This window comes from Ursus americanus, chromosome X, assembly GCF_024610735.1.
Source record: "Ursus americanus isolate L20-20 chromosome X, mUrsAme1.1.p, whole genome shotgun sequence".
Lineage (NCBI taxonomy): Eukaryota > Metazoa > Chordata > Mammalia > Carnivora > Ursidae > Ursus > Ursus americanus.
In genome coordinates, this window is record NC_142164.1 from 107017525 (window position 1) to 107044468 (window position 26944).

The following is a 26944-nucleotide window of genomic DNA, read 5'->3' on the forward strand; positions in this document are numbered from 1 at the left end:
TAGCTCTTGCAAACTATAGACAGATAAGTACGATGTGTTCCCCACAGGGTCCTGTGAAGTAGGTAAATAGTGTTTTCCCCACTGAATTGACACAAGTGAGCTTTCAGATTCTTCTTGATTGCCTCCTGCCAGTTGATGTATAGCTTATTATCTCCAGAGAACCCTTCCCTGACACCGCCAGGTCGATAGTCCTTAGGAAATGTCTTGAGGGGAATATCATGAGTTGGTGCCCTCACCAAGCTCAATATCTTATGCATGGTATGTGCACCGTTAACATGGTCTTTAGTGGATGACCCCTTAGAACTCATTTCTCAGCCTAGAGTATGGCTTAGCCATCGTGACAGGTCTGACTTGCTGATAGTGGCAGTAGTTGTGGCTCCCATGTGCAGGGCCTGTTACTGTGTACTTTCCACGCACGGCCTCATTTAATCTTCACCATACTGAGACTTTGCAGACATGATGGTCCCCACTTCTCAGAAGAGGAAACCGAGGCAGAGAGATGATGTGGTTAGCATGCCCAGAGTCACCCTGCTAGTGGCAGAGATGCCAGAACCTTTCATCTCAATCACTGTAACCTAGAATCCCAGCGGGCTCTTTTTTTGTCTCACTCTTGCTTCTGCATTTTGGTTAATCCAAACAGCGTGGGGTGCTCTGGTAATGACACCTGTCTTCCACTTTTCTTCCCCCAGCTGCCCGGGAGCAGCAGATCTTGGAGAAACAGAAAAGAGCGAAACTCCAGTATGAAAAGCAAATTGAGGAGCGATGGCGGAAACTGGAAGAGCAGCGGCAGCGGGAGGACCAGAAGAGGGCAGCTGTGGAAGAGAAGAGGAAGCAGAAGCTCCGGGAGGAGGAGGTAAGGTCCTAGGACCTTCAAGCCATCGCAGCAGCTCCCATAGGGCTTGGTGCTCAAGGGATCTGAGTGGCCTGCCCAGCTCTGGGATACAAGAGAGATCTACTACTGAGTCTTCTCCCTGGTGCCTCAACGTGCCTTCTCTCTCAAGGCAAGACACTGGTATACTGAAAGCCCACTGGAATAAGAATGAAGAGACTTAATCATTCAGCTTAGGTGTTGATTTACTATGTGACCTTGGGCAAGCCATTTGGTCTGTCTGGGTCTTTGCTTGATTTGCTTATCTCTGAAGTGAGGGGTTGAATTTGGCAATCTCCAAGGCCTCTTCCAGACCTAACCTTCTCTGACTTTGAGACTCAGAGAGGATGGTGGATAGGGGCCTGCAGGAAGGGATGTGGGGAGAGAGGGTAACTTGGTCCTGTTATTCACAGCAAACAGTCTGCCTTCAAATACAAACATGCTAGTATATTTAAATTTTAATGCATTCCTTGCTTTAATCATCCTTTCTCTAAAGTTACCTTTTAAAAAAGAAACGGAATGTTATTACCACTGCAGAGTCCTTTATTACTAAACTTTGAAAATATATTTAGAAAGCATATTTGGGGTATAGATTTTCTTAACAAGTATATTTTAAGGATGTAATCATAGCCTTGTATCAGGTGATGATCATTTTTTATTCATAAGATATAATGACTCATCAGTTAGTATGAACAATATAGAGGTTTATTAATCACCAGCTCTATAGGATTCAGAGACGTTTGTATAGATTTGGTATCTTTTTAAATCTCTATATGGGTTATGACTATACATCTTTTACCCCTTCCTCTTTTTTAAATGAAAAAAACATGAACATGTGCACACGTGTACACATACGCGCGCGCATACACACACACACACACACTTAGACCTGACCCATCTTTGCCCACAAAGCACTCATTTAAATGGTGATTTCTTTGTTCCTCTTGGCAAATGAAAGTCATTGCAAGGGTCTTAGCCCCAATTCACCACTGCTGGCTGTGGCCTGACAACTGCATGGATTCATCTGCTCCCAGTGCAAATCCCAGCTCTGCTACTGGGCAGTTGGTAGCCAGGAACAAGTCACCTAGCTCCTCATAACCCTCTCACTCAGTCTCTTCAACCCAAAACAGAGGTGGTCACAGGAAATAAAGGACGTGACTTCTGTAAAAGTTCCAGCAAAGCATCTTGCACAGAGTAGTGTTCAGAAATGTTAGATTCCCTTCAGTGACTTCAGCTGAATCTTTAATGGTTGCACTTCAGGATAATTTTCCGTTTGCTTTGTGTGCTTCCTTTCACTCCTAACATAGATGATAATGGGGAATGGGGAATGGGGGATGATGCCTGACCTTTGTCACTACACATACAAGCCGAGGTGGCTTCCCTCTTCTCCCCAGATAGAGCAGGTCAGGGCTGAGAGTCTGGGCCTCCTGTGGTTGTGTAGCAACGCAAGGAGACAGCAGCCTTCCTCTGCCACCACTCCCACCTTCAGGGCCCCCAGAGTCCCAGGTGGAGCTTAGGGACTTTCCACACACCTGCCAGCCTGTTAACCACATCAGTGTCAGCAGTCTGCTAGTGCTGAGGCCTGTTTGGCATTCTTGTGGGTGATCTTTGGAGAGGATGGATGGGTCTACACTGCAGGGGCCCCTTTCCAAAGGAAAACCCTCATTTGCATTTGCCCTCATGGTTCGCTGGAAACCTTTGGCAGGGCTACTGACTGCTTGGCACATGGCTGCATAGATTCTCCAATCTTTTCTTGTTCTTCTTGTCATGTTCTGTCTCTGTCAACCAGAGAAAAGCCTCTGCAAGAATGGCTCATTCCATTGCAGCCCATTTTGCTTCTGTAGCTTATTAGAAATTGTTTGGGTTGCCCGCCAAGTCCTGCCTCTCTCGGGCTGATACTAGGAGCCCATAAAAGACCTGTTGATTCCACACCTCCCTCCTGGCCCTGTCCTGGTTCCATATCCTTAGAGTTGCCGTGATGTTGCTTTTGGTAACCCCTCACATCTGTGTGGGTGAGCCCCAGATTTGACCAGGAGGCTTCCTGTCTGCTAGTACAGAAATGGGCACCACACTCAGCCGGGCTTCCAGAGGTCTTGAGGATTGGGAGGGCTGGAGGCTGGTCAGGCCTGTCCTGGGGAAGGGGATATCCAGTGTCCACTTGAGATACTGACCTTGAGCTCATTTTCTCGCTGAAGGCTGCTTTCTCCTCAAGGTGGGTTCTTCTGATCCTTGCGTGCTTTGGTCAGGGCTGACAACACAATGTCCTCACCCATTCTCCCCTTGGGGGAGTATAGGTTCCTGACTAGAAGCCCTGAGAAATGGGATTTGGTGAAGCCAACTCAGCGTTCCTCATGCTAAATGGATAACCAGGAAAGGCCTCTTTCAAAGAGTGGCTTCATCTCCTACTTCTCAAACTCTTATTGTTTGGTACCTAACAAAACCCACCAGGCTGAGTATAAAAAGGAGAAATTTCTAAACTCACCTAAACAAAAACTTCACTAAACTGAGAGCTAGCTGGTATCAGAGGGCATTGGCTGTCATGGGGCCATGGTGACTATGTGGCCTTCTGGCCAGATGTAGATGTCTGTTTGTAAAGAGAAAGACCTTCTGCAGAGCCCTACTGAAAACCCCTTGGGAGCTTGTCCCCACACTGTTTTCCCAAAAACACGTGTAGTCAGGGCAGTGGAAAAGGCACAGCCAGCTCTCCACGCCTGCCAGAGATGGCTGTCTGGGTCATCAACAGTGCCTAAGCTGTGCCCTGCTGGAGGCCTTTTATACTCCTTGGCCAGCTCTGTGAGTCATCTTGGTCTTCGTTCTTTTCCTCTGAGTTCATCCAGGCAGATCTAGGGCCAGAGCTGAAGGGGTCAAGGGTGAGGTCCCCTCATTCCTTCCTCCCACTAAGCTGTACCCAATAGAGGACATTCTAAGGACAAGAGTCTGCCTTGCCCTTTCCCCATCCTCTATTGATCATCTGATGATACTCAGCAGGAGGAGAATTTGGCAGGAATTTCGGTATGCAGTATGCAGCTCTAACATTTATTAATACTGTTCTTCTGGTGTGATTGAACTTTCTTGCGTGCTCTCTCATGCTCACCCTTTCCTTTAACCAGTGGTTCTCACAGTGAGTTCCAGGACCAGCAGCATCCACATTGCTTGGGAACTTGTTAGAAATGCAAATTCTTCGCAGGTACCATCCCAGATCTGTAGAATCAGAAACTCTGCATGTGGGGCCCAGCAGTGGGTGTTCTGACAAGCCCTCCAGAGGATTCTGATGCAAACTCACTCAAGTTTGAGAATCACTGCTTTAAACTATCCTGTTAATAATTTTCCTTTACAAATTTGGGTTCAGTTTTATTGGTTAAGGACTTATTATGCTAGTCATTGTCTTGCAGACTTGAGGGATCTGATGATACAGGTAATGTCAGCCCCATTTTTTAAAAGATTTAATTTATTCATTTATTTGAGAGAAAGAGCATGCTTCTGAGCATGAGCAGGCTGAGGGACAGAGGGAGACGGAAAGGGAAAGAATTTCAAGCAGACTCCACACTTAACACTGAGCGCGGAGCCTGACACAGGGCTCAATCCCACGACCCTGAGATCATGACCTGAGCTGAAGCCGAAAACAGGAGTCAGACATTTAACTGACTGAGCCACCCAGGTGCCCTCATCCCCGTTCCATCAAATGAAGTAACAGAAAAATTCCCTCCCTGCCCACCCCCACACACACAGTAATAGGGACTTCTATAGGACTAACCTCTAATAAGAGTGAAGTGAACCTGTTTTGTTTTTTTAAGATTTTATTTATTTACTTGAGAGAGGGGGAGAAAGAGAGAGAGAGAGAGTGAGCGAGCACGAGCAGGGGGAGGGGCAGAGGGAAAAGCAGACTCCCTGCTGAGGACCCAGGACCCTGAGATATGACCTGAGCCAAAGGCAAGCACGTAACCGACTGAACCACCCAGGCGCCCCTGGACCAGTTTTGTTTTTGACATATTTGAATCACCCTGTTCTGATGATTTTGGGTTCCATAAGTCTCCTTACCATAGAGCTTGGTTACCACCTATTTTTCATCACCTCTGCAAAAGTGGGTGACACAGAGTGATTGTGTCCTCTCTCAGGGATAGCTTCATTTTCATAAGCCTGCTTATGATTCAAAGGAATGTATCTCTAACAGTGGAATTTGGAGCAGCTCAGTGGGTTGGAGTTAGATGGTAGAAGTTTTGTTTTGTTTTGTTTTAAGGTAACTTAACAGTCCAGTGGTAGGTCTGGATTTGGGTGAGCATTCTCTTATAATTATACCCCTATACAGTTGCTCAGTGGTAAGTTTGGCTGGCAAGTCTTGGTGTTATTTGTTGTCATTGGTCCCCTAATAAATGAAGGACTGTCTTGTGAGGTCCTTTGGCATGTAGGTCCTTATGGCATGCCATAACCCACTCAATACTAAATTCACTCTGAGGTAAAAGGTTTCAACACTTAAATAAGGTCATTGGTTAAATACTTTATGTTAAATCCAAATAATGAAATACCTTTCAGTCCCAATCTCAAGCGACTGTACTTCAAGTATTGAATAGTCAAAAAGTTCTAGTCCCTCCAAACCACCAACTTATCTTGGGTAAGCCCTGGTGGTTGGCTGTCAGAATTTAATGGGCCATGGGGCGCCTGGGTGGCACAGCGGTTAAGCGTCTGCCTTTGGCTCAGGGCATGATCCCGGCGTTATGGGATTGAGCCCCACATCAGGCTCTTCTGCTATGAGCCTGCTTCTTCCTCTCCCACTCCCCCTGCTTGTGTTCCCTCTCTCGCTGGCTGTCTCTATCTCTGTCGAATAAATAAATAAATAAAATCTTAAAAAAAAAAAAAAAGAATTTAATGGGCCAGGGTCATAAGGACAGGAGTTTGCTAGGAAATGCACATTCATGATTGTAGAGTCTTAGCCAAAAACCAGAGCAAATAAAAATCTGAGATTCACAGGAGAAAAAAAAATCCCCTTTCTCCTCAGAGGTCCCTGGAGAGGCCATCTCTTAGCAAAGTGCTATTCAGGGAAAAATTATGCAGAAGCCGAGATGTGGGTAATGCTCATCCCATCCCTCTGGTATAGACACAAGGGATGCAAATACCCCCTAAGTGACCTTTCTGTGTTTCTAGTAAGTGAAATAAAGGAACCTTTCCCTGACTCTTAAATCATGGTTATGTAGTTGGTGCTGCCCTAAATTAATTTTGTTTGCTTTTTATTCAAGCCATGAGAAAATAGTTATCTTTTTGTTTTGGAGTTGGGCTGGGTTGACCCCATTTCCTTGAGCACCTCAGGGTTGGGTTTTATGAAGGCAAAAGGGCATCAGCATGTACCTGTTTACCTTGTTTCAGGCCTTGTCCAGTAGAGGCAGGGAGAGGATTTGGTATTTGCAGTGTCATTGGGGTGGTGGGGAATGCAAAATTAGAACAGCTTCACTCCAGTGCCAAGGAAATACTTGCCAGCATTCAGACCCAACTTTATGAAAATAACACTTTGGTTAACACAGGAGAGTGCTTTTAATAAATGCTCTGGTAAGGGAGAAGACTGGTTGTTGTTGTTTTCTCTTCTGGCTAAAAACTGTTTAGTTCCTCCTCCTCTCCTCCGATCTAACTCTTGAGAATGCATAGATGCTTTATTTTATGGCTAGGAGGTTCTCTACTCTTGTCTCTTTTAAATTTTGAAATATGCAGCGTTATCCCCAGAATACTATGTAACAGGAAAATGTTACAATGTAGAAAACAATTGATTCCCCCTTAAGAAGTTCTAAGATGAAAATGAGGCTTGGTAAAATAGATCTCAAAGCTATGTATTACCCCAAAAAGTTATGCTTAGGGCTATAGAAATTCAAATTAGATTTCAATTTAAATTTTCTCAAATCAGAATGCTTTATGCTTTTCTACTAGAGAGAATGCCTTTGGTTCCAGAGCACAATTCCAGTTCTACTCCATGAGGCAAAATGGTACTCGAGACAGGCCTGAAGGAGTTAATGCTTGTCTGGCATTATTCTTAAACAAATCAAGGCCTGGCTGCTGCAGCAGCCTGTCCCCTGGGGCTGGGAGCCTGCACTAGCTGCATTGTTTACTCTCCACCCACTAAGATCTCGCTAGTGTGGTGGAGAGCACGTGTGCCTGGGTTTTGGATGCTGAGCACCGAGAGCCCCATTTGGTGACTCACTCTGGGCACGGAAGCACAGCGGCACAGTGGGGCTGGGTGGTTATGTTATTCTCCCTTGTGTGAACTGGGCAGGAGCGGCTTGAGGCAATGATGCGCCGGTCCCTGGAGCGCACGCAGCAATTGGAGCTGAAGAAGAAATGCTCGTGGGGAGCTTCGCTGGCCACCGGGCCTGGAGGTCGTGATGGTGAGTATATGGCTGTCCCTGCATTGCAGGGCCCCGGTGGGAGATCATGGGGCAGACAGCAGATCGTGAGCACAGGCTGGTGCCCACTGGATCTGGGCATGCTTTGTAGTCATCTGCAGATACCTTTTCTCAGATGTGATGCCAAGCTTCCTGTGTATGCGTTTCTCATGAAGGGAGTCTGTGCATTCTTTTTGCTGGCAAACAGCAGTTGATACAGTGACTGGGCTTTAAGGGAAGGCAAAAGAAAAGCAAAGAAAATGAATGCAGAGCCTGGTTAACCAGATGCACCTAGCTAGCCTAGCGATAATCTGATTTCAGGGAAGGTCAAATGGCAGTAGATTAAGTCACTGCTGTACCGTGGCCCCGAAGGGCTGAGCAGCGGTTACCCTCCAAAAGGGGCTGGGGGTTTTCCCTACTCATCATTCATTTTTGTTGCTCTTTCAATTTTGTTTCAAGGTGACTTATTTATTTCATTTTCCAGATCATACTCATCTTTAAATTTTCAAGTGTTTAATGTGTGGACTGTTAACTAGTCTCTGGGTGGCCTTTCTCTCTCTTCAGTGTCTTCGTTTCTGTGATCTTGTCATTCTGTTACACAGGAGTTGTATGCTAGCTCTTAGAACAGATGGGTTCTGTTTGTAGTACAGTTGTTTGACTTTGCTGTATTGTGCTTTTAACCTTTTGTCAGTGAATATACTTCATTTTTTTCTTTTTGAGAAGTCAATAACCCATTTCAGCTACTCTTTCTAATTTCCTAATTAGAAACTAAAGTCAGCCAGAAATTGGGACTTTTCTCTTTTACCTCTCTTTGCTCTGATTTTTTGCTGTGTAGGTGAATCAGAAAATACCCCACCCCCTCCTCTAGGTTTAGCAGCCAGCACCCTCCCTCCGGACCCAGGGACCACTGCCACCGCTGCCGAGTCCACCAACGGTATATCTGAGCTTCACCGTGCCATGGCGTTTTGTGATGACTGTTCTGATCATTCTCCTCCATCACTGTGTCTGTCTCAAGTGCTTTTACAATTGATTTCTTAGACTGACCCCTTAGAACTTTTTTTTATAGAAATGTGAATGATGTGCCTATATTTCTTTGTTCTTCTGTCATCATGGAGGTGTGCATGCCTTACACCCTAGTGCCCTAGAGACATTTCATCCTTAGCTCACTAAATTCTGCCTTGAAAATCTTGTCAGTGTCTGACTTTTGTGCATTTAGATCTTTAACACTCTCATTAATTTTTGGTTTTGGGCAATATGTAGTAGGGTGTTCGAGTCACTTCTGATGACCAAAAACCTGTACTCTTAGAGAGTTCTGGGTATTAATGTGATGGATTCCTGGAAGAGGTGTTTGAGATGAAGTGGTAGGGCGTTTATCAGTACTAACACTGGGAATACAAACAAGGAGATAAGTTTGCTTTGTTCTTGATTTTATCTCTCTAATAGGCTCTTTGTTTTTGGATTCAGGCCTGGGAATTTCTTAGGGTCTAGAACAAGAGCGGAATTAGTAAAACTTTTCTCCCAGTTAATAAAGATTTTAGAAATTCAATCTGTCTGTGGCTGGCAAAGAAAAAACAAGATGTAAAAGGGATGCAGTATTTACCAGCAGTACAGGTCAAATTACAGCAAGAGGAATAAATACCTTTGGTTTCCAACATTCCTTAGAGAAAAATCCTTATTGGTGTTGCTGAGTAGCAGAGAATTTGCTCCGTGGGCCCGATTAGCTGTAGTGTGGTGCTGGTCTTCCCCGAAAAGAGAGGTGCAGTAATAGATTACCCCTTGGGAATCACACCCAGGGCTTGGGGCCATGGTGAGGCAACCAAAGTACTTGGGCATACAATTTCAGGGAAAACCTTATCAAGATGAAATAATATTTGAATAAATCAAAATTAATGCAGAACAATCCATGATGAACAAAGTACCAAATTTCCAAAGACAAGTACCATACTGAGCCAGCCATATTGGAGCATGGGACAAAAAGGAGGGATGTGTACCCCTTTACACATCGTTTTATGTAACTTCTACTGGTGAATTTTTTTTTTGGTAAAGTAGAAAAAATGCTGAAAAATTGAGTAGATAAATTAAAACTCACATCATTTTAAATTTAAATATTTTATTTATACCAAAATAGAATTTATTATAATTTCGCGTCAGCTTAAGAGAATTAAAATTTATTTAAGATTGTCACTTGGTCAGGGGCACCTGGGTGGCTCAGTCGTTGAGCATCTGCCTTCGGCTCAGGGCGTGATCCCAGAGCCCTGGGATCGAGCCCCATATCAGGCTCCTCCGCTGGGAGCCTGCTTCTTCCTTTCCCACTCCCCCTGCCTGTGTTCCCTCTCTCGCTGGCTGTCTCTCTCTCTCTGTCAAATAAATAAATAAAATCTTAAAAAAAAAAAGATTGTCACTTGGTCAGGACATATTGTAAAACACAGCAAATTTCTCATTTGGAAACAAGATGAGAGGAATAGATTTTGAACATAATTAGTGATGAGTTTGCTTCCTTTAAAGCCAAGGGTGCACATCTTTCCTTTTGCTTGAGGCTTTGATATGGCTTGACAGGGCATTATCAGCACCTTTTAATTTGCTGTGATGTTTTAATTGAGAAACCAATCTAAAATAATGGCTGGAAATTAAGAATACCAAACGCAGGACCACATGTTAAAATTCTAACCATAAATAGTCACAGCATTAAAAAAAAGGGCTATTGTGATCCCATCTCTTGAGAGGAGAAAGAAATCAACTGCTAAAAGTTGTTCTGCTTCAAATACAGCTACTTGGCATATCATATTACTTCTTTCTCCACCCTGAGCCTGTAGATAACCTTCAGAAAAAGTCTGCTTTCAGCTCACCCAGTCTCAGACCATAGAACATTTTCCAATGGTGATTTGTCTCTGGGTCCATATTGGTTTTGTTTTTGTGTAGTCTGAATATGCTTAAAAGTCCCTGGACACGGGAAATGATTTGCCAGTGAGATTAGCGTGGCTTTAGTTGAACAGTTGAGTGAGGCTGAATATTTGAAATTGAAGAGAAGATCTTGCTGAATCAGACTGATGGCTGCCGTGGCCTGGGCATTTCCAGATAGGCTAAGTGCATAGCAGGCTGATGGAAGCCATGTGCTGGGCCACAGTAGTTTAGGAGGCGTGTGGATGAGGACAGGAAAAACACTTTGGGATATGTGTTTCTCAGTCTACAGTGGTGTGAATACCAATGTCTTTAATGCGTTTCTCTGCAGCATGTGACAAACTTTCAACATCAACCATGAATTTGCCAAAGCAGATGGAGCCTCCCATGAGTAAGCGCCTGTCTTCATCCACCGTGGCAATATCCTATTCCCCAGACCGAGGCAAGTGAACGTGTAGACCTGGTCTCTGTGGTTTTCTTCTTTCTAGTGTGAGCGTCTTAACATCAGTCTTTGTGAGAGCCCCTCTTGAGCCTTCTGCAAATGCCTCAATTATTTGCATTCAGCCTTGTGGTCTGAATGTGGGAGCCCCAGGGCCTCACTTAATGGGACTTTGGAAAGTGGCATCACTCTTTAGAGCCAGTTTGTTGTTGAATAGGTATAGGAATTAATGCTATTCTTTCAGTCTGAAAGAGATTATTCCATTTTCCACAGTGCAAGTAGGAGTTAGCCTGCCCTAGAATTAATTAACCAGTGGGCAGATATGACCGTTAAAAAAGTAACTGCCTGGTTATTGATGTTATCTACTTGACTAGCCAGAAACAGCAGAATTGATTATGCAGAGATAGGTGGAAAACTGAGATGTATGAAGAAAAAAATGGGACTCTGCTGTTGTTTGTGGTTTGTAGGCCTGCCCATTTCTGTTTTGAAAACAGAAGTTCAGAGCTAATATGAAGCCTTTAAAAGGGGAAAAGGATGGGTAGCCTATTCCGGCACTCATTGTGAGGTGGAGGATGGTATGCATAGGACGCGTGCTGGTTCCAGAAACTGAATAGATTTAAAAGTGCTCATGTTCTAATAGAGGCTCAGATAAGTTACCAAAAGTATGAATTTATACCTTTCAGAGAATGTAGGTTAAGGAAGAGAGGGAAACTCTCCATGCATTAAATGCGTATTTTCAAACAACACTGGAGAAGTGTCAGCTGCCAGTGGACTATTTAACAGGTCAGGCATTACCAAGGGGCAAGCAGGAGAATGTTTGTGACTTTGAAGAGGCCAGTGTGCCTTTCTGGTTGTTTTTCACTGGCATTGACCTTACACCTCCAGCACAGAGGCCCGTCATGTGTGTCAGAGACCCCATAAGTGTCAGTGTTGCTGATCTCTAATGCAATTCATGGTTGAGCTGAACATGGGAAACCTTGAATTAATTGAGAGCTGAATGAGAAGACATCTGCTTGCTTTTAATTCTATATGGCTTTTCCATAGTGAGCGTATTCCATCTGTTTTCATTAATTCACACGGTTACAAATTGAGGTTAAATTCATATTTGCATTGATTACTACATAAAGATACCAGTATGTTATTACATATTGTTCACAACTGAATTATCTGCTTGTGGATTATAAATTGAAAAATTTTAATTCCCAAACTCTTTACTGGCTAATGGGTACCCAAGAAATTCAAAGTAATGGAAAAGTTAATCCGTTACCATATAATACATTCCAAAGCCATCAAGATGACATTTCAGTCTCTGTATTTTAGATTATGATTACTGCTACTTCCATTAAAGCCGATGATTAGTTGGCTATTTTTTGTTTTTGTGGTTCTTATTTAATTTTTGCCCTTATGTACATGGAAAAAGTATGAACAGGTGCATATTTATACATTAACAAAATCAGCGTATAATGAAATGTTTTTTAACAGAGGACCCTAAAGTGTTTCATAGGAGTAATCTTTTCTCAATGTTAGATCTACTTGGTGAGTAAATGGTTTCTTGAGTCCATATTACATCTTGGGAGATGGGCTAATTCTCTTCAAGTGATACAGGTAATATTGTGATACCGTAATAGCATATTGAATGAGTTCTGCCACCCTAAAAGAATTAACTCACTCTCCCAAACTCCAAATGACACATCGTTTGTTTTATTTTACTATGACAAACTCCAAAGCCATCCTTTGCTAGAATATTTTTATTTTTCACATTCATTCTGCCACCCAAAAGTTAATTTGCATCATACACTGTGTTGTTTTAAACATTTTATTTTGTTTTAATTTTGCTTTTTAAAATTTTCATTTGATTCCATCCCTCAGCTCATCGCACACACCTTAGTCCCATGGAAACCTTTCTTGTTATGCGACTGTTGACACCTACACAGGCTTCTTTAGCCAGAAGCAGAAGTGCACTCATGCTCTCTGAGCAGGCCAGTGACTCAGGTAAAAGAGGCCAAGTTGGTGACGCTGAGGAAAATGCCCAAAGTGGTATTGGTCGACCTACAAGTTATTCCTGAATTTTTGTATTTTGTTTCTCATTTGCTGACTTCATGAAATGTCTTCAGTGGTTAATAACTTTCTACCCACCAGTGTTTTGCTGTTACTATGTTTTTTTTTTCTTTTCAGTGTCACAGAGGTGAGTAAATTATTTTTGATTGAGGGAATGTGGGTTAGGAAATAGAATCTATTTCATGAGCTGTAGAGGTTAGTAGATTTTCTTAAAGAGATGATTTGGCAAAGTAGCCTGTAAACCACAGTCTCTGGGTTCCCATAACCAGATTTACCACTTACTAGCTCTTACCACTCTGGGTAAATTAATTAACCTCTCTAAGCCTCAGTTTCTTTTTTTTAAGATTTATTTATTTGAGAGAGAGCGAGAGAGCACGTGCAAGCACACACTTGAGGTGAGGGGCAGAGGGAGAGAGAGAATCGTGAGCAAACTCCCTGCTGAGTGTAGAACCCAAATTGGGGTTTGGTCTCATGACCCTGAGATACATGGCCTGAACCAAAATCAAAAGTTGGACACTTAACTCTCAGAGCCACCCAGGTGCCCCTAAAGCCTCAGTTTCCCTATCTATAAAATTGAAATATTTTAAATTGTCATGAGGATGAAATGAGATAGGACAATGATTGGCACAGTAAGAGCTCAACAAATATCTAGAGCCTTGCTGCTCAAGGGGTGGCCCATGGACCATCAATATTGGTATCACCTGGGAGCTTTTGAGGAAGACAGACTCTCAGGCCCCAGCAGACCTGCACACTGAAGTCTGGAAACTCTGGGCCACACTATCAAAGCTTTTTCTTGACTAATCAGATCAAACTGTCATGGCAAGATTAATGAGGGCTGACATTCTCTGTTTGCACATTCGCAACACTGTGTCCACGTTAAAGCAGGTCTAGTCTTAGTTCCCAAGAGAGTGTGTTCACTTAGATAACATGTAAATGACATATAATCCTCTACCTACTTCTGACTAGTTTTTAGAAACAGCCTACTAGTTTGAGTAATTGTGATATTCCCACAAAGACGATATACAGATGGCCAATAAGTGTGTGACGAGATACTCAACATCATTACATCAGGGAAATGTATATGAAAACCACAATGAGATACCACTTCACACTTACTAGAATGGCTAAAATTCAAAGAGAACTGAGAAAATAGTAAGTGTTGGCAAGGATGTAGAGAAATTATAACCTTCTTACATTGCTAGTGGGAATGTAAAATGATGTACTCACTTTGGAAAACAGCCCGGCAAGTTCCTCAAAAGGTTAAACATAGAGTTACCATGTGACCCAGCAATTGTACGCTTATGTATAGAGCCAAGAAAATTGAAAACACACAAAAACTTGTCCCTGAGTAGTTCTTAGCAGCGTTAGCTACAAAGTGTAAACAACCCAAGTGTCCATGAACAGATGAATGGATAAACAAAATGTGGTCTATCCATAAAGTGGAATATCACTCAGCTATGAAGAAGAATGAATTATTGATACATGCTATGCAATGAACCTTGAAAACGTTAGGCTTTGTATAAGAAGCCAGACACAAAATGCCACAAGTTACACAAGTCCATTTATATGACTTGTCCAGAATAGGCAAATCCAGAAAGACAGTAAATTTGTGGTTGCTAGGAACTGGAGGAATGGGAAAAGGGAACGAATGCTTAATTGGGTACAAGGTTTGTTTTGGGAGTAATGAAAATGTTCTGGAATTAGACTGTAGTTGTGATTGTACAAACATTAATATACTAAAAACCACTAAATTGTACAGTTTTTTAAAGGGTAAATTTTATGGTACATGAATTATCTCCTAACCAAAAAATTCATGGGAAGTAGGAAGTATACCCCTTTTGAGAACAAGGAATGTATCCGGAAGTCCCCAAGACCATTCGCAGGATCACTGATTCTCAAGGAGGATTCCTAACTATGATTTATTATAGTGAAAGTCTACAGAGCAAAATCAGCAAAGGGAAAAAAGCCATGGGATGAAGTCTGGGGAAGTTCAGGAACAAGCTTCCAGAGTCATCTTCCAGTGGAGCCATGCAGAGCACATTCCCTCAGCAATGAGTTGTGACATGTATGAAGTGTTACCTACCAAGGAAGCTTATTAGAGACCCAGTGCCCAGAGTTTTATTGGAGGCTGGTAATGTAGGTACCCCTGCCAGGTACATACCCAAATTCCAGGCCCTCAGAAAGAAAGCAGGTGTTCAGCATAAATCATTGTTGTTTATACCAACAACTTAGGCACAGTGAGCCACTCTTACCAGTTAATGGTGGGAGCTCTCCTGGAAAGCAAGTTCTCTGATGCCAGGGCCAACCTTGTAAGCTTTCCAAGGACAGCAGTCAGACCTGCTGTGTTGTTCTTTTCTTTTCTTTTCTATTTTTTTAAGGATTTTATTTATTTGAGAGAGAGAGAGAGAGAGTGAGCATGAGCAGGGGGAGAGGCAGAGGGAGAGGGAGAAGCAGACTCCCTGCTGAGCATGAAGCCTGACTCAGGGCTCAATCCCAGGACCCTGAGATGATGACCTGAGCCGAAGGCAGATGCTCAACCTACTGAGCCAACCAGGCGCCCCTTCTCTTTTCTTTTCTGCATAGTCCATTCCCTTGGTCTTTGGCAAAGGCACCTTTACAGCCGAATTATCATCAGCAGGATTCCACACAGCAGGTTGAGGCTAACCTACAGTATTGACCTCAGTTGCACCCTTTAGAGATTCTGGACTAAGCCAGTTAAAACACAGACCATTAGCCATAAAGGTCTGTCTTAGAAAGCCAGGTGGGTTCCTCCATGCCTCTCTATATGAACTTTTTTTTTTTTTTGGTAACCTGGCCCAAGGCATCAGTTCAGGCCCAGCACAACCTGGCCAGTAAGATGAAGCTGTCCCAAAGCCTTCCAGGGCTGAGGCAGTATCACAGTAAATCAGAACAGAAATCAGAACACACACCCAGGGAGTATAATCCCTGAGGACACATATGTCCCCTGGAAACAGTTTACACTGTTCAGGCACCCAAAGCAGGACATACATTGGCCAGGCAGTACAGACCAACAGGGCCCCCATTGTGTCTTTCCCCCCATGGTTCCTCCCACCCCACGGTTCTCAGTCTGGCGCAAGGAATTCAGTTCAGTTCTTGCTTTCAGAGGAACTGCTTGAGGTGGTCAGTTCCAAACAGGTCTGTCAACAATGTGAGTTCATCACCTGCTGAGTGTGGGCGGCATATGGAGGTGGTCTTTAGGGACCGTGCAGGAACTGGCCTTCCCTGCGGCTCTCAGTCACATTGTCATCTGCAGCCTGGGCTCAACAGTCCATGGGAATCCGAAAGCGCTCACAGCAGCTGGTGCAGGCAGCACAGTTTTTCTTCAGGAAGAGGGCAGAGTTCCTAGGAACAGTTCTGGAAAACAAAGATCCTGAATGTCCTTCCCATCACTGCACCACTGCAGGTGCTAGATTTTGTTGGTTTTTTTTTCATTGTTATCAGTGTGTCCCATTCAGTAATCAAGACTTTACATTTTCTCAATCATCCTCTTCTTTTAAAATGACCTTTCATAAGGAAAGACTGAATGCAAGAAGGACAAGAGCTTTTTACAAAAAAAAAAAAATTAACCAGAAAGACATATCATATTCAGAACAAAATCCTGAATTTTCAAAAAAATTTCAGGATAGGTTTGCATCAACTGCCATTTCTGTAGTTCCATTCATTTATCCAGTGAACAGCCTAGGGAAAAAGCAGTCCCTCTCTGGGGACAGGTGCATTGCCTTCCTGAGGTGTGTGTAGCAGGAGAAAGAGAAGGAAAGCAGAGTCAAGCTCCTAGTCCATTGTTACAAACTGCACCCATCCCAGCAAGTCAAATACCAGAGATCTTGTTAGCGGGTGTTGAGTCTGCTCGTCAGAGGTAGGTGAAGGGGTCATACTCCCTGTGAGTACCCGGTCCTAGCTCGCAGCTGTGGCAGGAATCACAGGTTAGGAATGTAATTAGGCTCTGCATCAGAATTAAGAGCTGACCAGCAGTTCCATGTCAGATGGTCTCATCAGGGAATGAGCTATTGCCTGTGCGCATTTGTCTGTGACTGGGATGGTACAACCGGTATCCGTGATATTTTCACAGGTTAGGGCCCCATGGAGGGGTGTTCCGTATCTGTAATAGAACCGGGTTGTTTTTTAAAACTCCAAACGTGTATCTGTCTGGAGGCTCTCTTTTCATGTGTCCCTTTTTCCAGAGGCTCCATTATGCAAAAGTCATAGCAAAAATCATCAAGTGTGGAGGTTTGTTCCGGTTCTAGTACTTAGAGTTTTAAATTCCTGCCAAATTACTGATGGTAAAAAACAAGGAAGTTGTGTCCCACTCCCACTTGGAGGAGAAAACAAAAACCAAAGACATTACCTGGGTTGTACTTGTCCCCTCACTTTAGCTAGCATGGCCAAAACTAGCCAGAGGATCCAGCAAGCCAACTCTTGGAGTTGGATGGGTTATCTTCAAATACCATAGGTATTTTACCTCTTGCAACAGACAGCAGCTCGGTTGCTATTTGATACGGTGGCTGACTCCATAGCCACCAGGCACCAGAAGGTCATCATCCTCCATCCTTTGGCCTTTCTTTTTCAAACACTGCTTTTACCATTTGTCCATGAATCAGGGTCATTCTTGCAGTTCCTGCTTCTGGTACCAGTTGTGTCACGGTCCCCAAGACCAGCCCCAGTTCTGGTGATTTGCTAGGAGCACTCGGGACACTGAGCATATGGTGGCACTCACAGCTGTGACGTATTAGAGTGGAAGCTGCACAGCACACCTGCAGAGGGAATTGGCACATGGGCGAAGTCCAGAGGACACCAGGTGCAAGTTTCCAAGAGTCCTCTCCCAGTGGAGTCACACAGGACGTGCTTAATTCCCCCAGCAACGAGCTGTGATAACACATGTGAAATGTTGCCAACCAGGAAAGCTCGTTAGAGACTCGGTGGCCAGGGTTTTATTGAGGGCTGGTCACGTAGGCACCCCCTGCCAGTTACATACCCGAATTCCAGACTCTCAGAAGGAAAGAGGTTAAGTCATGTTGTTTGTACTTACAGCTTAGGCACAGTGAGCAACTCATCAGTTAATGGCAAGAACCCTTCTGAAATCTTAAGTTCTCAGGTTCTGACCAAGGGCCAACCTTGTAAGCAGGCCTTTCTAAGGACAGTTTTCAGGGCTGCTATGTTAACTCTTTCCTGCACAAGGAAATTGACATTTAGAGAGGTTAAGTAACCTCCCCAAGGTGATCCAGCTATTTGGTAACAGTACTAGTTCTGTCTGATTCCAAAGCCCAGACTTTGAACTCCTGAAATGAACTGGACTGTTGAGCATGGAGTATGGAAATCTTTCAAGATAGCATCTATTCTGTATATACTAGAAAAATATGGTGGTATTTAGAGATTGCCTTTGTTACGTTTTAACAGAAATGTGTTCTTCCCAACTCCCTCCTTCCCCTACTTTTTCCATCTGTGCTCCCTGTCTCTTTGGCTGTGATATTATAACTCTCTAGTATCCCATGCCTGTCCTCGTGTAGCTCCTGCTGGCCCTCTTAAATCTTCCTACAAGTCTTCTCCCACTCGGAGTGCTGAGAGGAAGAAGACTCCATCTACATCTGGTGTAGGAGATTCTGGGAAAGGAGCCCCTGCAGGAGCGGAGGCCTCTCCGGTAGGTTTAAACCCACTCTCTCACCCCTTGGGACGGGTTTATTTGACAGTATGATTACTCCCTGTGCTTGACCGGGGGGTCTCTGTTTCCATCAGTCTCTAGAGACTGCTGAACTGGTGGATTTGGTTTAAAAATTCACTCATCCTTTGAAAATCATTTAACTTTTTGCACCTTCCTAAATCTGATTGCCTTCAAGCAAATTCCTAAAGACCTTGTCCTTGTTATAGCCTGCCCTCCAGGGGACAGGAGTCAGAAGGAATGTTCTGAGTGTCTTCGTTCTCCTTTAGAAAAGGATACCAATCTCGCCTCTACAGGCAACTAGAACTAAGGTTCTAGGTGAGCCTTCAATCCATAACAGCGGCCTTTAAACATTTTTGACATCATACTGATACCATCAGTAAAACAAATGTTGAACAAATACTCCCAATTATGTGTATTTATTTAGAAATTATATATTGCATGCTACTTTTGTTAGTTATCACTTGATACGTACATAAATCACCCCAAACCTTAGCTGCTTAAAACAAATGTTTATTACCACACTGGTTCTTTGGGTCAGAAATTGAGGATGGCTTAGCTGGGTAGTTCTGGTTCACGGTCTCTCATGAGGGTGTGGTCAGGATGATGGCCAGAGCTATAGTCCTATGAAAGCATAGCTGGGCTCTTCCAGAATGGCTTGCTCACATGGCTGCTGGCCTCAGTTCCTTATTGGAACTGAGCTCTCGATAGAGCTGCTTGAATGTTCAAATGACATGGCAGCTGGCTTCCTCCAGAATGAGAGATCCAAGGCGGGGTGGGTGCAAGCATGGAGGGGACAACTGCAGCACCTTTTGTGCTTAAATCTTACATGTTACCCACCATCATTCTGCCATATGTTGTTCCTTAAAAATAGGTCACTAAGACCAACCCACACTCAAAGGGAAGGGAGGAGCCATCAAATGACGCGTGGACTTGTTTTAAGACTGCCACATTACTGTACTATTGGGCATTTATTTTGTAACACTGTATGTATTTTTAAAATCCATTGTGGCCCTGAGGTTCTTACATGAGAAGTGAATGTGTCAGACCCTTGGGTTTTACTGTAGGGTCAGTTACTGTGGAAGGGGGCTAAGGTATGTGTGTGCATGGGGCAGGGGCAAAGGAAGGTTTTAAAAGTGCAATAGGGAGAGAAGGGAACCACCCTGTTGAACCCCCCCCCCCCCGTACCACATGCCAGGCACAGAGGCTGTGCCTCCTGCCTCTTGCATAGGGAGGCCATGGGGACAATGTATAGGGACAGGTGGTCCCTATGGGGCTGTAGTCCCCATTACACCAGGTACACTGTTGGAGTCCACAGTTCACTGTCTTGGGTGTTAACCACATTTATCCCCACCTGTAGTTTTTTTTTGGGTGATTATGTATTTTTGTACTCTTCCCATTTTTTTTCTTTTTTAAGCTTTTTTTTTTTAAATTCCAATACAGGCATACAGTGTTATATCACTTTCAGGTGTATAGTATAGTGATTCAACAATTCTATACATTATTCATTGCTCATCACGATAAGTGCACTCTTACTCCCCTTCACTTCTTTGACCGATCTCCTCCCCTCTCCAGTAACCACCAGTTTGTTGTCTGTATTTGAGAGTCTGTTTTTTTGTTTCTCTTTTTCTTTCTTTGTTCATTTTTGTTTCTTAAGTTCCACTTATGAATGAAATCATGTGGTATTTGTCTTTCTCTGACTTATTTCACTTAGCATAATACTCTCTACATCTGTCCATGTCGTTGTATATGGCAAGATTTCATTCTTTTGTATGGCTAATAGTCCATTGAATATATACCACATATTCTTTTTTGACATTTATGCCACATACTCTTTATTCATTCATCAGTGGACATTTGGGATGCTTCCATAATTTGGCTGTTGTAAATAATCTGCAGTAAACATAGGGGTGCATACATCCCTTCGAATTAGTGTTTTCATATACTTTGGTTAAATACCCAGTAGTGGAATTACTGGATTATATGATAGTTCTATTTTTAACTTTTTGAGGTGTGAAATGATAGTTAATGGTGGTTTTGATTTCCATTTCCCTGATGATGAGTCATCTAGTTTCTATATGTCCAGAATCATAATATGGTTCTGTTGTTAGCTTTTTGCAAAATAGGAGTAGGAAATCTTTGCATTTTGAGGCTGAAATGTTTTTTTTTAATTGGATGACCTCAATATTGACCACCAAATTGATGACCTCATGGTGCTTTCCTGCAAAGGTTCCATTGTAGGAAGCACTATAGCTTCATATGAACCCTTCTGGAAGAAAGCTGTGCATCACTTGCATCTGGGTTTTTTTAAAGAAATTGTAGAAGTATTGCCAGTGATGGGCCATGGCTGACCTATTCTGTGTCTCCTTCAGACAGAGAAGATGAAGAGGGGCCCTCGAACAACTTCTGTTCCCAGTGTGGGCCTTGGGTCTCCTCTGAGAAGATGCGAGTTTCCAGGAAGCATTTCTAAGAGGTCATCTTCTCCAGTGACATCCAAGTAAGTATCTTTTTGCTTTGCCACAGTCGGCCAGTGAAAGCGATTTGGTGGGGCTCTGTACAGTGCCGCGTGTGCTTCCTGCTGCCGCATGAGTCGTGGCCAGCCCTAAGAGGCGAGCAGGAGGAATGCTGGACTTTGAGTTACCTCATTTACTCTCTCTGTATCTTTTGGATAAATGGTGGGCTCTTTAGGGGTTTGTTGCCTGGTAAGTATGAGACTCTTATTTACTGAGATGATCCGTTCAACATTTTCTCTTTCGGTCTATCAGTTCCATTCTGCTTTTCTGGCATTCTCTACCTGCATCTAGAGTGAGGTGATTGCATTGTGCTTGGGTGCTCAAGCTCATGTACTTGGGCACTCACTCTCTCCCTCCCTCGTCTTTCTCTTCAACAGGCAATAATAAATTATCAGCCGCCATCGGCAGTATGTTGTTGTTGTTTTTAAATGAAGTCATTATATTTTTTTGTTAAGCATTGGATGAACTCACCAATGAAACTGTGTCACTGAAAAACAAATTCACACTGTGTGACCACTCTTGTAAGTCATTAAAATATATTATTTATTGTAACTGACAAAATGACTCAGTAAATAACTCGGTCTAGCAGAATGGAATCATCTTCAGTAGTACTGAGAGAGAAAGAGAAATATGATTTTAATTTGGGGAAATAGGAAACTCTGTAGAGAATCAGTTAAGACTTGTTCAGTGCATCAATTTGTTTTCAGAGAACATAGGATAAAACACAAGTTTAATGAACACTTGGGCATTTGTTAAAAATATTTCAGAGTAAAAAAATATTTCAGAGACACATCAGCTCTTATTTTTAATTTGTTGCTTTCTTTATTTTTTTTTAAAGATTTTATTTATTTATTTGTCAGAGAGCGGGAGAGAGAGCGGCAGGCAGAGGGAGAAGCAGGCTCCCCGCCGATCAGGGAGCCTGATGTGGGACTCGATCCCTGGGACCCTGGAATCATGACCTGAGCCAAAGGCAGACGTTTAATCAACTGAGCCACCCAGGCACCCCTAATTTGTTGCTTTCTAACAGGGACTTTTTTCTGTTATTATTTAGTTCAGAGAACATATGGTTTTTATAGATTACTAATACCTGTTATTGATATATCTGTCTTCTATAAGGAAAATCCTTACGTAACATATTGCTGAATTAACAGCATCAAGTTTTTGTTTTGTTTTTAAGTCCATTGTGTTCTTTCTGTGCTCCTATTGCCTGTCTTTGTTTATGGCGTTGCTGTCTTGCAGAATCTGAATCCATCAGGTGGGCTGTAAGGTCTCTGTCTTATTTCTGAGCCTATATTCACATGTTACTACTCTGGTGTTAGGGTGGGACATTACCACCTATTCCACCAGAGAGAAAAGCCTATTCGTATTGGGGTTTTTCCAGATTACACCCCTCTTTTTCATAGATACTGACTCATGGTCCCTGCATGGAGAGTAGCTGGCAAGTTTCATCATCATCTTTGTAAATTTCACTAAGGTAAACTAAGGGGGTTATTCCCCTCTGTAGAGATGAGAATTCAGTTTTTGGAAGCAGGCTCACGGTGGCCTCTGTGCTATTTCTTTGATGTTGAAAATCTTGATGGTGTGTTTCAGGAACTATTTTATATTTTTTTAATTGAGATACAGTTGACAGATTACATTGTGTTAGTTTCAGGTGGACAAAACGGTTCAATATTTGTATACATTATGAAATGATGACCATAATAAGTCTAGTTACCATCCATCACAGTACATAGGTACATTTTTTTTCTTGTGAGGGCTTTTAAAATTTATTCTCTTAGCAACTTTCAAATATGCACTACAGTACAGTATTATTAACTAGAGTCACCCTGCTGTACATTCCATTCCATAGCTTACTTATTTTATAACCAGAAGTTAGTACTTTTTGACCCCCTTCACCCATTTCATCTACTCCTACACCTCGCCAACCACCAGTCTCTTCTCTGAATCCGTGAGCTTGGTTTTGTTTATTTTTTAGATTCCACATGTAAGTGAGATCTTACAGTGTTTGTCTTCATCTGATTTATTTCACTTAGCAAAATGAATGCCCTCAAGTTCTGTCCGTGTGTTGCACATGGCAAGATTCCATTCTTTTTTTATGGCTGAATCATATTCCATTGTATATATATGGAGCTATTTTATATTTTAAAGGTCACATCATCTAAATTTTATAAAAAGCTAATTCTGACCGAAGAGACTTAGACAAAATCCCAGACTTTTTTTTTTGAAGATTTTATTTACAGAGAGAGAGAGAGAGAGAGAGAGTGCCGGAGAACGGGCAGAGCAAGAGGGAGAGAGAATCTCAAGCAGACTCTGCACTGAGTGTGGAGCCTAATGTGGGGTTTGATCTCAGAACCCTGAGATTATGACCTGAGCCAAAATCAAGAGTTGGACGCTCAACTGACTAAGCCACCCAGATGCCCCCAAATCCCAGAATTTTGAATGCAGTTCAATTTAGGGAAATTTTTTAAATTTCCCCTCTATATAGAAGAGTAATGGGTACCTAGTAGGAACTTTGTAAATATTTGTGGAATGAATGAATGCAAGTCCCTGTGCCCTGTGTGCTTCGGAGAACCCCCAAATGAGTGAGAACAGTTTCCATTTGAACAAACCCCAAGTGAGGGGAGAGAAAGATGGCGATGCAGCTGAGGACAGTTGCAGCCTAGCCCAGAGAGAGTTGTCCAGCTAAACTGCTTATCCCTCAGAACTCGGCTCAGCCATCATTGTCTACAGAGCCGGCCAAAACTGAACTCACCCCCTTCTCTGTGCTCACTGAGCCTCATGTGCATACTTAGTGCCTCCTCTGTGTCCAGCATTCTCAGCCCATGGGAAGCTTACCTGACAGTGAATGACAAATATAACATCAGGGGGTGAGAAGTTCTATGAAGAAAAATAAAACCAGATGAGATGACAGAGAGTGGTAGAGGGGAGTAGTAGCTAGATATGGTGGTCAGGGAAGGCTTCTCTGGGGAGGTGACATTTGAAGAGAGCCCTGTATGGAGTGAGGGAGCAAGCAGGCCATGTTGATCTCTGGCTTCTTGCACTGTATCATCTGTTAACTGCCTGGAGAGTGGGGACTGATTAGATTTATTGTTGCACAGTAGGTGCTTAGTGTGTATCCATGTGACAAAAACAAGAAGGGAAGTAGAGCCTGGGGGGCAGGAGTGGATTGGCTGGTGGGTATGGGCAATGCTAGGACCATTCCTGTCCAAGGACTCTGGCCCTTTGCCTCCTCTTTCCTTCTGAGCCATTCGTTGTTTTTTTCTCCCACTGATCAGTTCCTTAAATTCTCTCTTTTCTGGGCTGTGTATTTCTCCTGGGAAATGCTTGAAGGATGAGGGATACTGGCTTTTACGACTGTACTACAGCATATTCCTGCTACTTCGGCAAAGAAAAATTAATGGAATGACCTTTCTTTTCAGAGCTCTATGCATGCCATCCCTAGTGCAGGCAGGAAAAATAGTAAACTCTAACGCAGCTGGACTTCTTGTGTATTGTCAAAAGTACCAGAATCATTCTCTCCTTACGAAGTGCCCTGGGGACAGGAGTTTGCTCCACTACCTCTATTTTTTTTTTATAATGATTTTTTATTATATGTTAGTCACCATACAGTACATCCCCGGTTTTCGATGTAAAGCTCAATGATTCATTAGTTGTGTATAACACCCAGTGCACCATGCAATACGTGCCCTCCTTACTACCCATCACCGGCCTATCCCATTCCCCCACCCCCCTCCCCTCTGAGGCCCTCAGTTTGTTTGTCATTGCTCCACTACCTCTAAATCAGAATTACTAAGTTGAGAGGCCTAAGGAGAAGCAAACATTTCTTGATTTTAAGACATTCAAAGATAATTTCTCCCCAGGTGAAAATTAATGGCTGAACCGCAATGGGTATGAACCAGGTCTGAGAAATGTGGAAAGTCAGGTAGACTGTAAATAAGTTCTGAAAATTCAGCCAAACTCCACAGCAGTGAAAAAGAATGGATTGCAGCTTCCCACAGCCAGTGGGTGGATCTCAGGAACATAATGTTGAGCAGCAAACGGAAGTGTAAAAGAATATCATCAGTGACATTTATATTGAGTTCCCAGATGTGTAAAACCAGCATGTTTTTAAGAATATGAATGTGGTAAAATGATTAGAAAAAGTAAGAAAATGGTAAATATAAAATTCAAAGTAATGATGGCCTCTGAATGGGAAGTGGGGGAGGGGCCCCGGGGAGGGGCCAGGCGAGATTCCAGAATATATATGTCTTTCTTTGGAACTAGTTGTTAGCTGTATGGGTATTTGTTATGTCATTCTTCATACCTTTCCTATTTTATAAATATTTTTTGTATATTCAATATTGAAGAAAGAAAAAAAGAAACCTTTGATTTTTTTAAAACGGTGTCACACGCAAAATCCCAGTCAGAGTGGCATTTTCAAACTTCCCTCTGTGCAGACCAAGTGTGTGGGATCTTTAAAGCATACTGGAAGCAATGTGGCTTTGAACGGTGGTTTAGTTAGTCCTTTTGAACCCCCATCCAGAAACTCAAACAGGTCATGTGATAAATGACTCTGACAGCGCATTGTTCTCCTCCCGGATCTCAGATAAATTAAGCCACTGTTCCGTGGCTGTGCATATTAATGGCATTGCTCTTTAAAGCGTTCAAGTTTATTTCCATTGTTTGCATTGTTGGGTACTTGCATGGGTTTTAGAAAACTAGCTTCAGCAACACTCTCAAAGATGTGGATGGAGCATACCTTTCTTCTTGTAACCTAGAGAGAGGAAATCAAGTGTGGCCATGTATGTTTGCCCAGCCTGTCCCTGCCTTTGAGTGTTGGTGCTCCCTGTACTCCTAATTCTTCAGTGTGAAATGTTTTCTGTTGGTTTCAGGTTTTTAGAAATATATTCTAAGTCACTTTGGTCATTTTGATGGGGAATATTTCAGTTACCTCTTGCTGCTGTAATACCCCCCCCCAATTTAGTAGCATAAAATAACAATTTGTTATTAATTCTCACAGCTCTGTGACTTGGGCTTACCAAGAGGGTCTCTCTTGAGGTCTTTTGTGTGGTTTTTCTGAGATTTGGCTTGGGTTCACCTGGTGGTTCTCACTCGGGGCCTTCCACCATAGGTTCAGTGTCACCTGGGGCTGCAGTTAACTGTCTTGAGTGAGCTGGAAGTCTGAGATAGCCCATTCACCTGGCTGGTAGTTAATGCTGGCCATTGGCTGGAGCTCAGTGGGGGCTGGGAACCAGAATAGAATGCGTACACATAGCTTCTCCATATCACTTCGGCATCTCACAGCATGGCACTGAGTTCTAAGAGGGAGTGTTCCCAAGAGAAAGTATCTCCCAGACCAGGAAGGGGAAGCGTCAAGCTAGTTAAGTACTGTGCCATGAACTGGCACCGTTTTCCTTCTCTGCTGTGTTTTATTGGTCAAAGCAGTCAGGCCAACTGAGATTCAGTGGGATGGAGAAAGAAACTCAAAAGATCATGTGGGATTGGAGGAGATATTTTTGTGATCATCTTTGGAAAATACAGTCTGCCAAAGATAATCACTTTGAGAGATAGCTTATACCTGAGATCAGTTTTGTGTCAGGAGCCTAGGTTGACTTTACTTTATCGTGCATTTTGAGAACCAAAACAGATTTTGGTTTGTCCGCATAAGGGAAAAAATTTAGACCAGATTGTCAGCGTGGCCCAGAATAAGTACCTCCCACTCAGAATCATGGGCTCATGGAAGGTTCCTGGAGCCAGCTGATTTCTTCAATGGTTGAGGACGTTTAATCAATCATTACTGGGTTACCCCTGCCTACGGATGAGCGTCTACAGGGCCTCTGCATTGACAATCTGGCTGTTGTTTTTGCCACCACCATTGTTCTCAGATAGGCTTTTACATTCTTTTTTTTTTTTAAGATTTTATTTATTTATTTGACAGAGATAGAGACAGCCAGCGAGAGAGGGAACACAAGCAGGGGGAGTGGGAGAGGAAGAAGCAGGCTCTCAGCGGAGGAGCCTGATGTGGGGCTTGATCCCATAATGCCAGGATCACGCCCTGAGCCGAAGGCAGACGCTTAACCACTGTGCCACCCAGGCGCCCCAGGCTTTTACATTCTTATTTGAACATTTTCTTGAAAAGGATAATTGAAAATG

The 26944-nt window shown here is 43.1% G+C and overlaps 1 protein-coding gene across 2 annotated transcripts in view; it reads left to right on the forward strand.

The window, feature by feature from the left end:
* Positions 1 to 26944, forward strand: part of MAP7D2 (MAP7 domain containing 2) — a 97116-nt gene that overhangs the window by 47957 nt on the left and 22215 nt on the right. The window contains exons 3-9 of one of the 2 annotated variants that reach the window (XM_087859529.1): positions 690 to 853; positions 7122 to 7233; positions 8066 to 8164; positions 10460 to 10570; positions 12437 to 12559; positions 18151 to 18281; positions 20672 to 20796. In XM_087859529.1, the coding sequence (XP_087715655.1) occupies positions 690 to 853; positions 7122 to 7233; positions 8066 to 8164; positions 10460 to 10570; positions 12437 to 12559; positions 18151 to 18281; positions 20672 to 20796 (865 nt within the window). Of the gene's footprint in view, positions 1 to 689; positions 854 to 7121; positions 7234 to 8065; positions 8165 to 10459; positions 10571 to 12436; positions 12560 to 18126; positions 18282 to 20671; positions 20797 to 26944 lie in introns of both variants that reach the window. The other variant, XM_045801283.2, reaches the window with a different exon arrangement.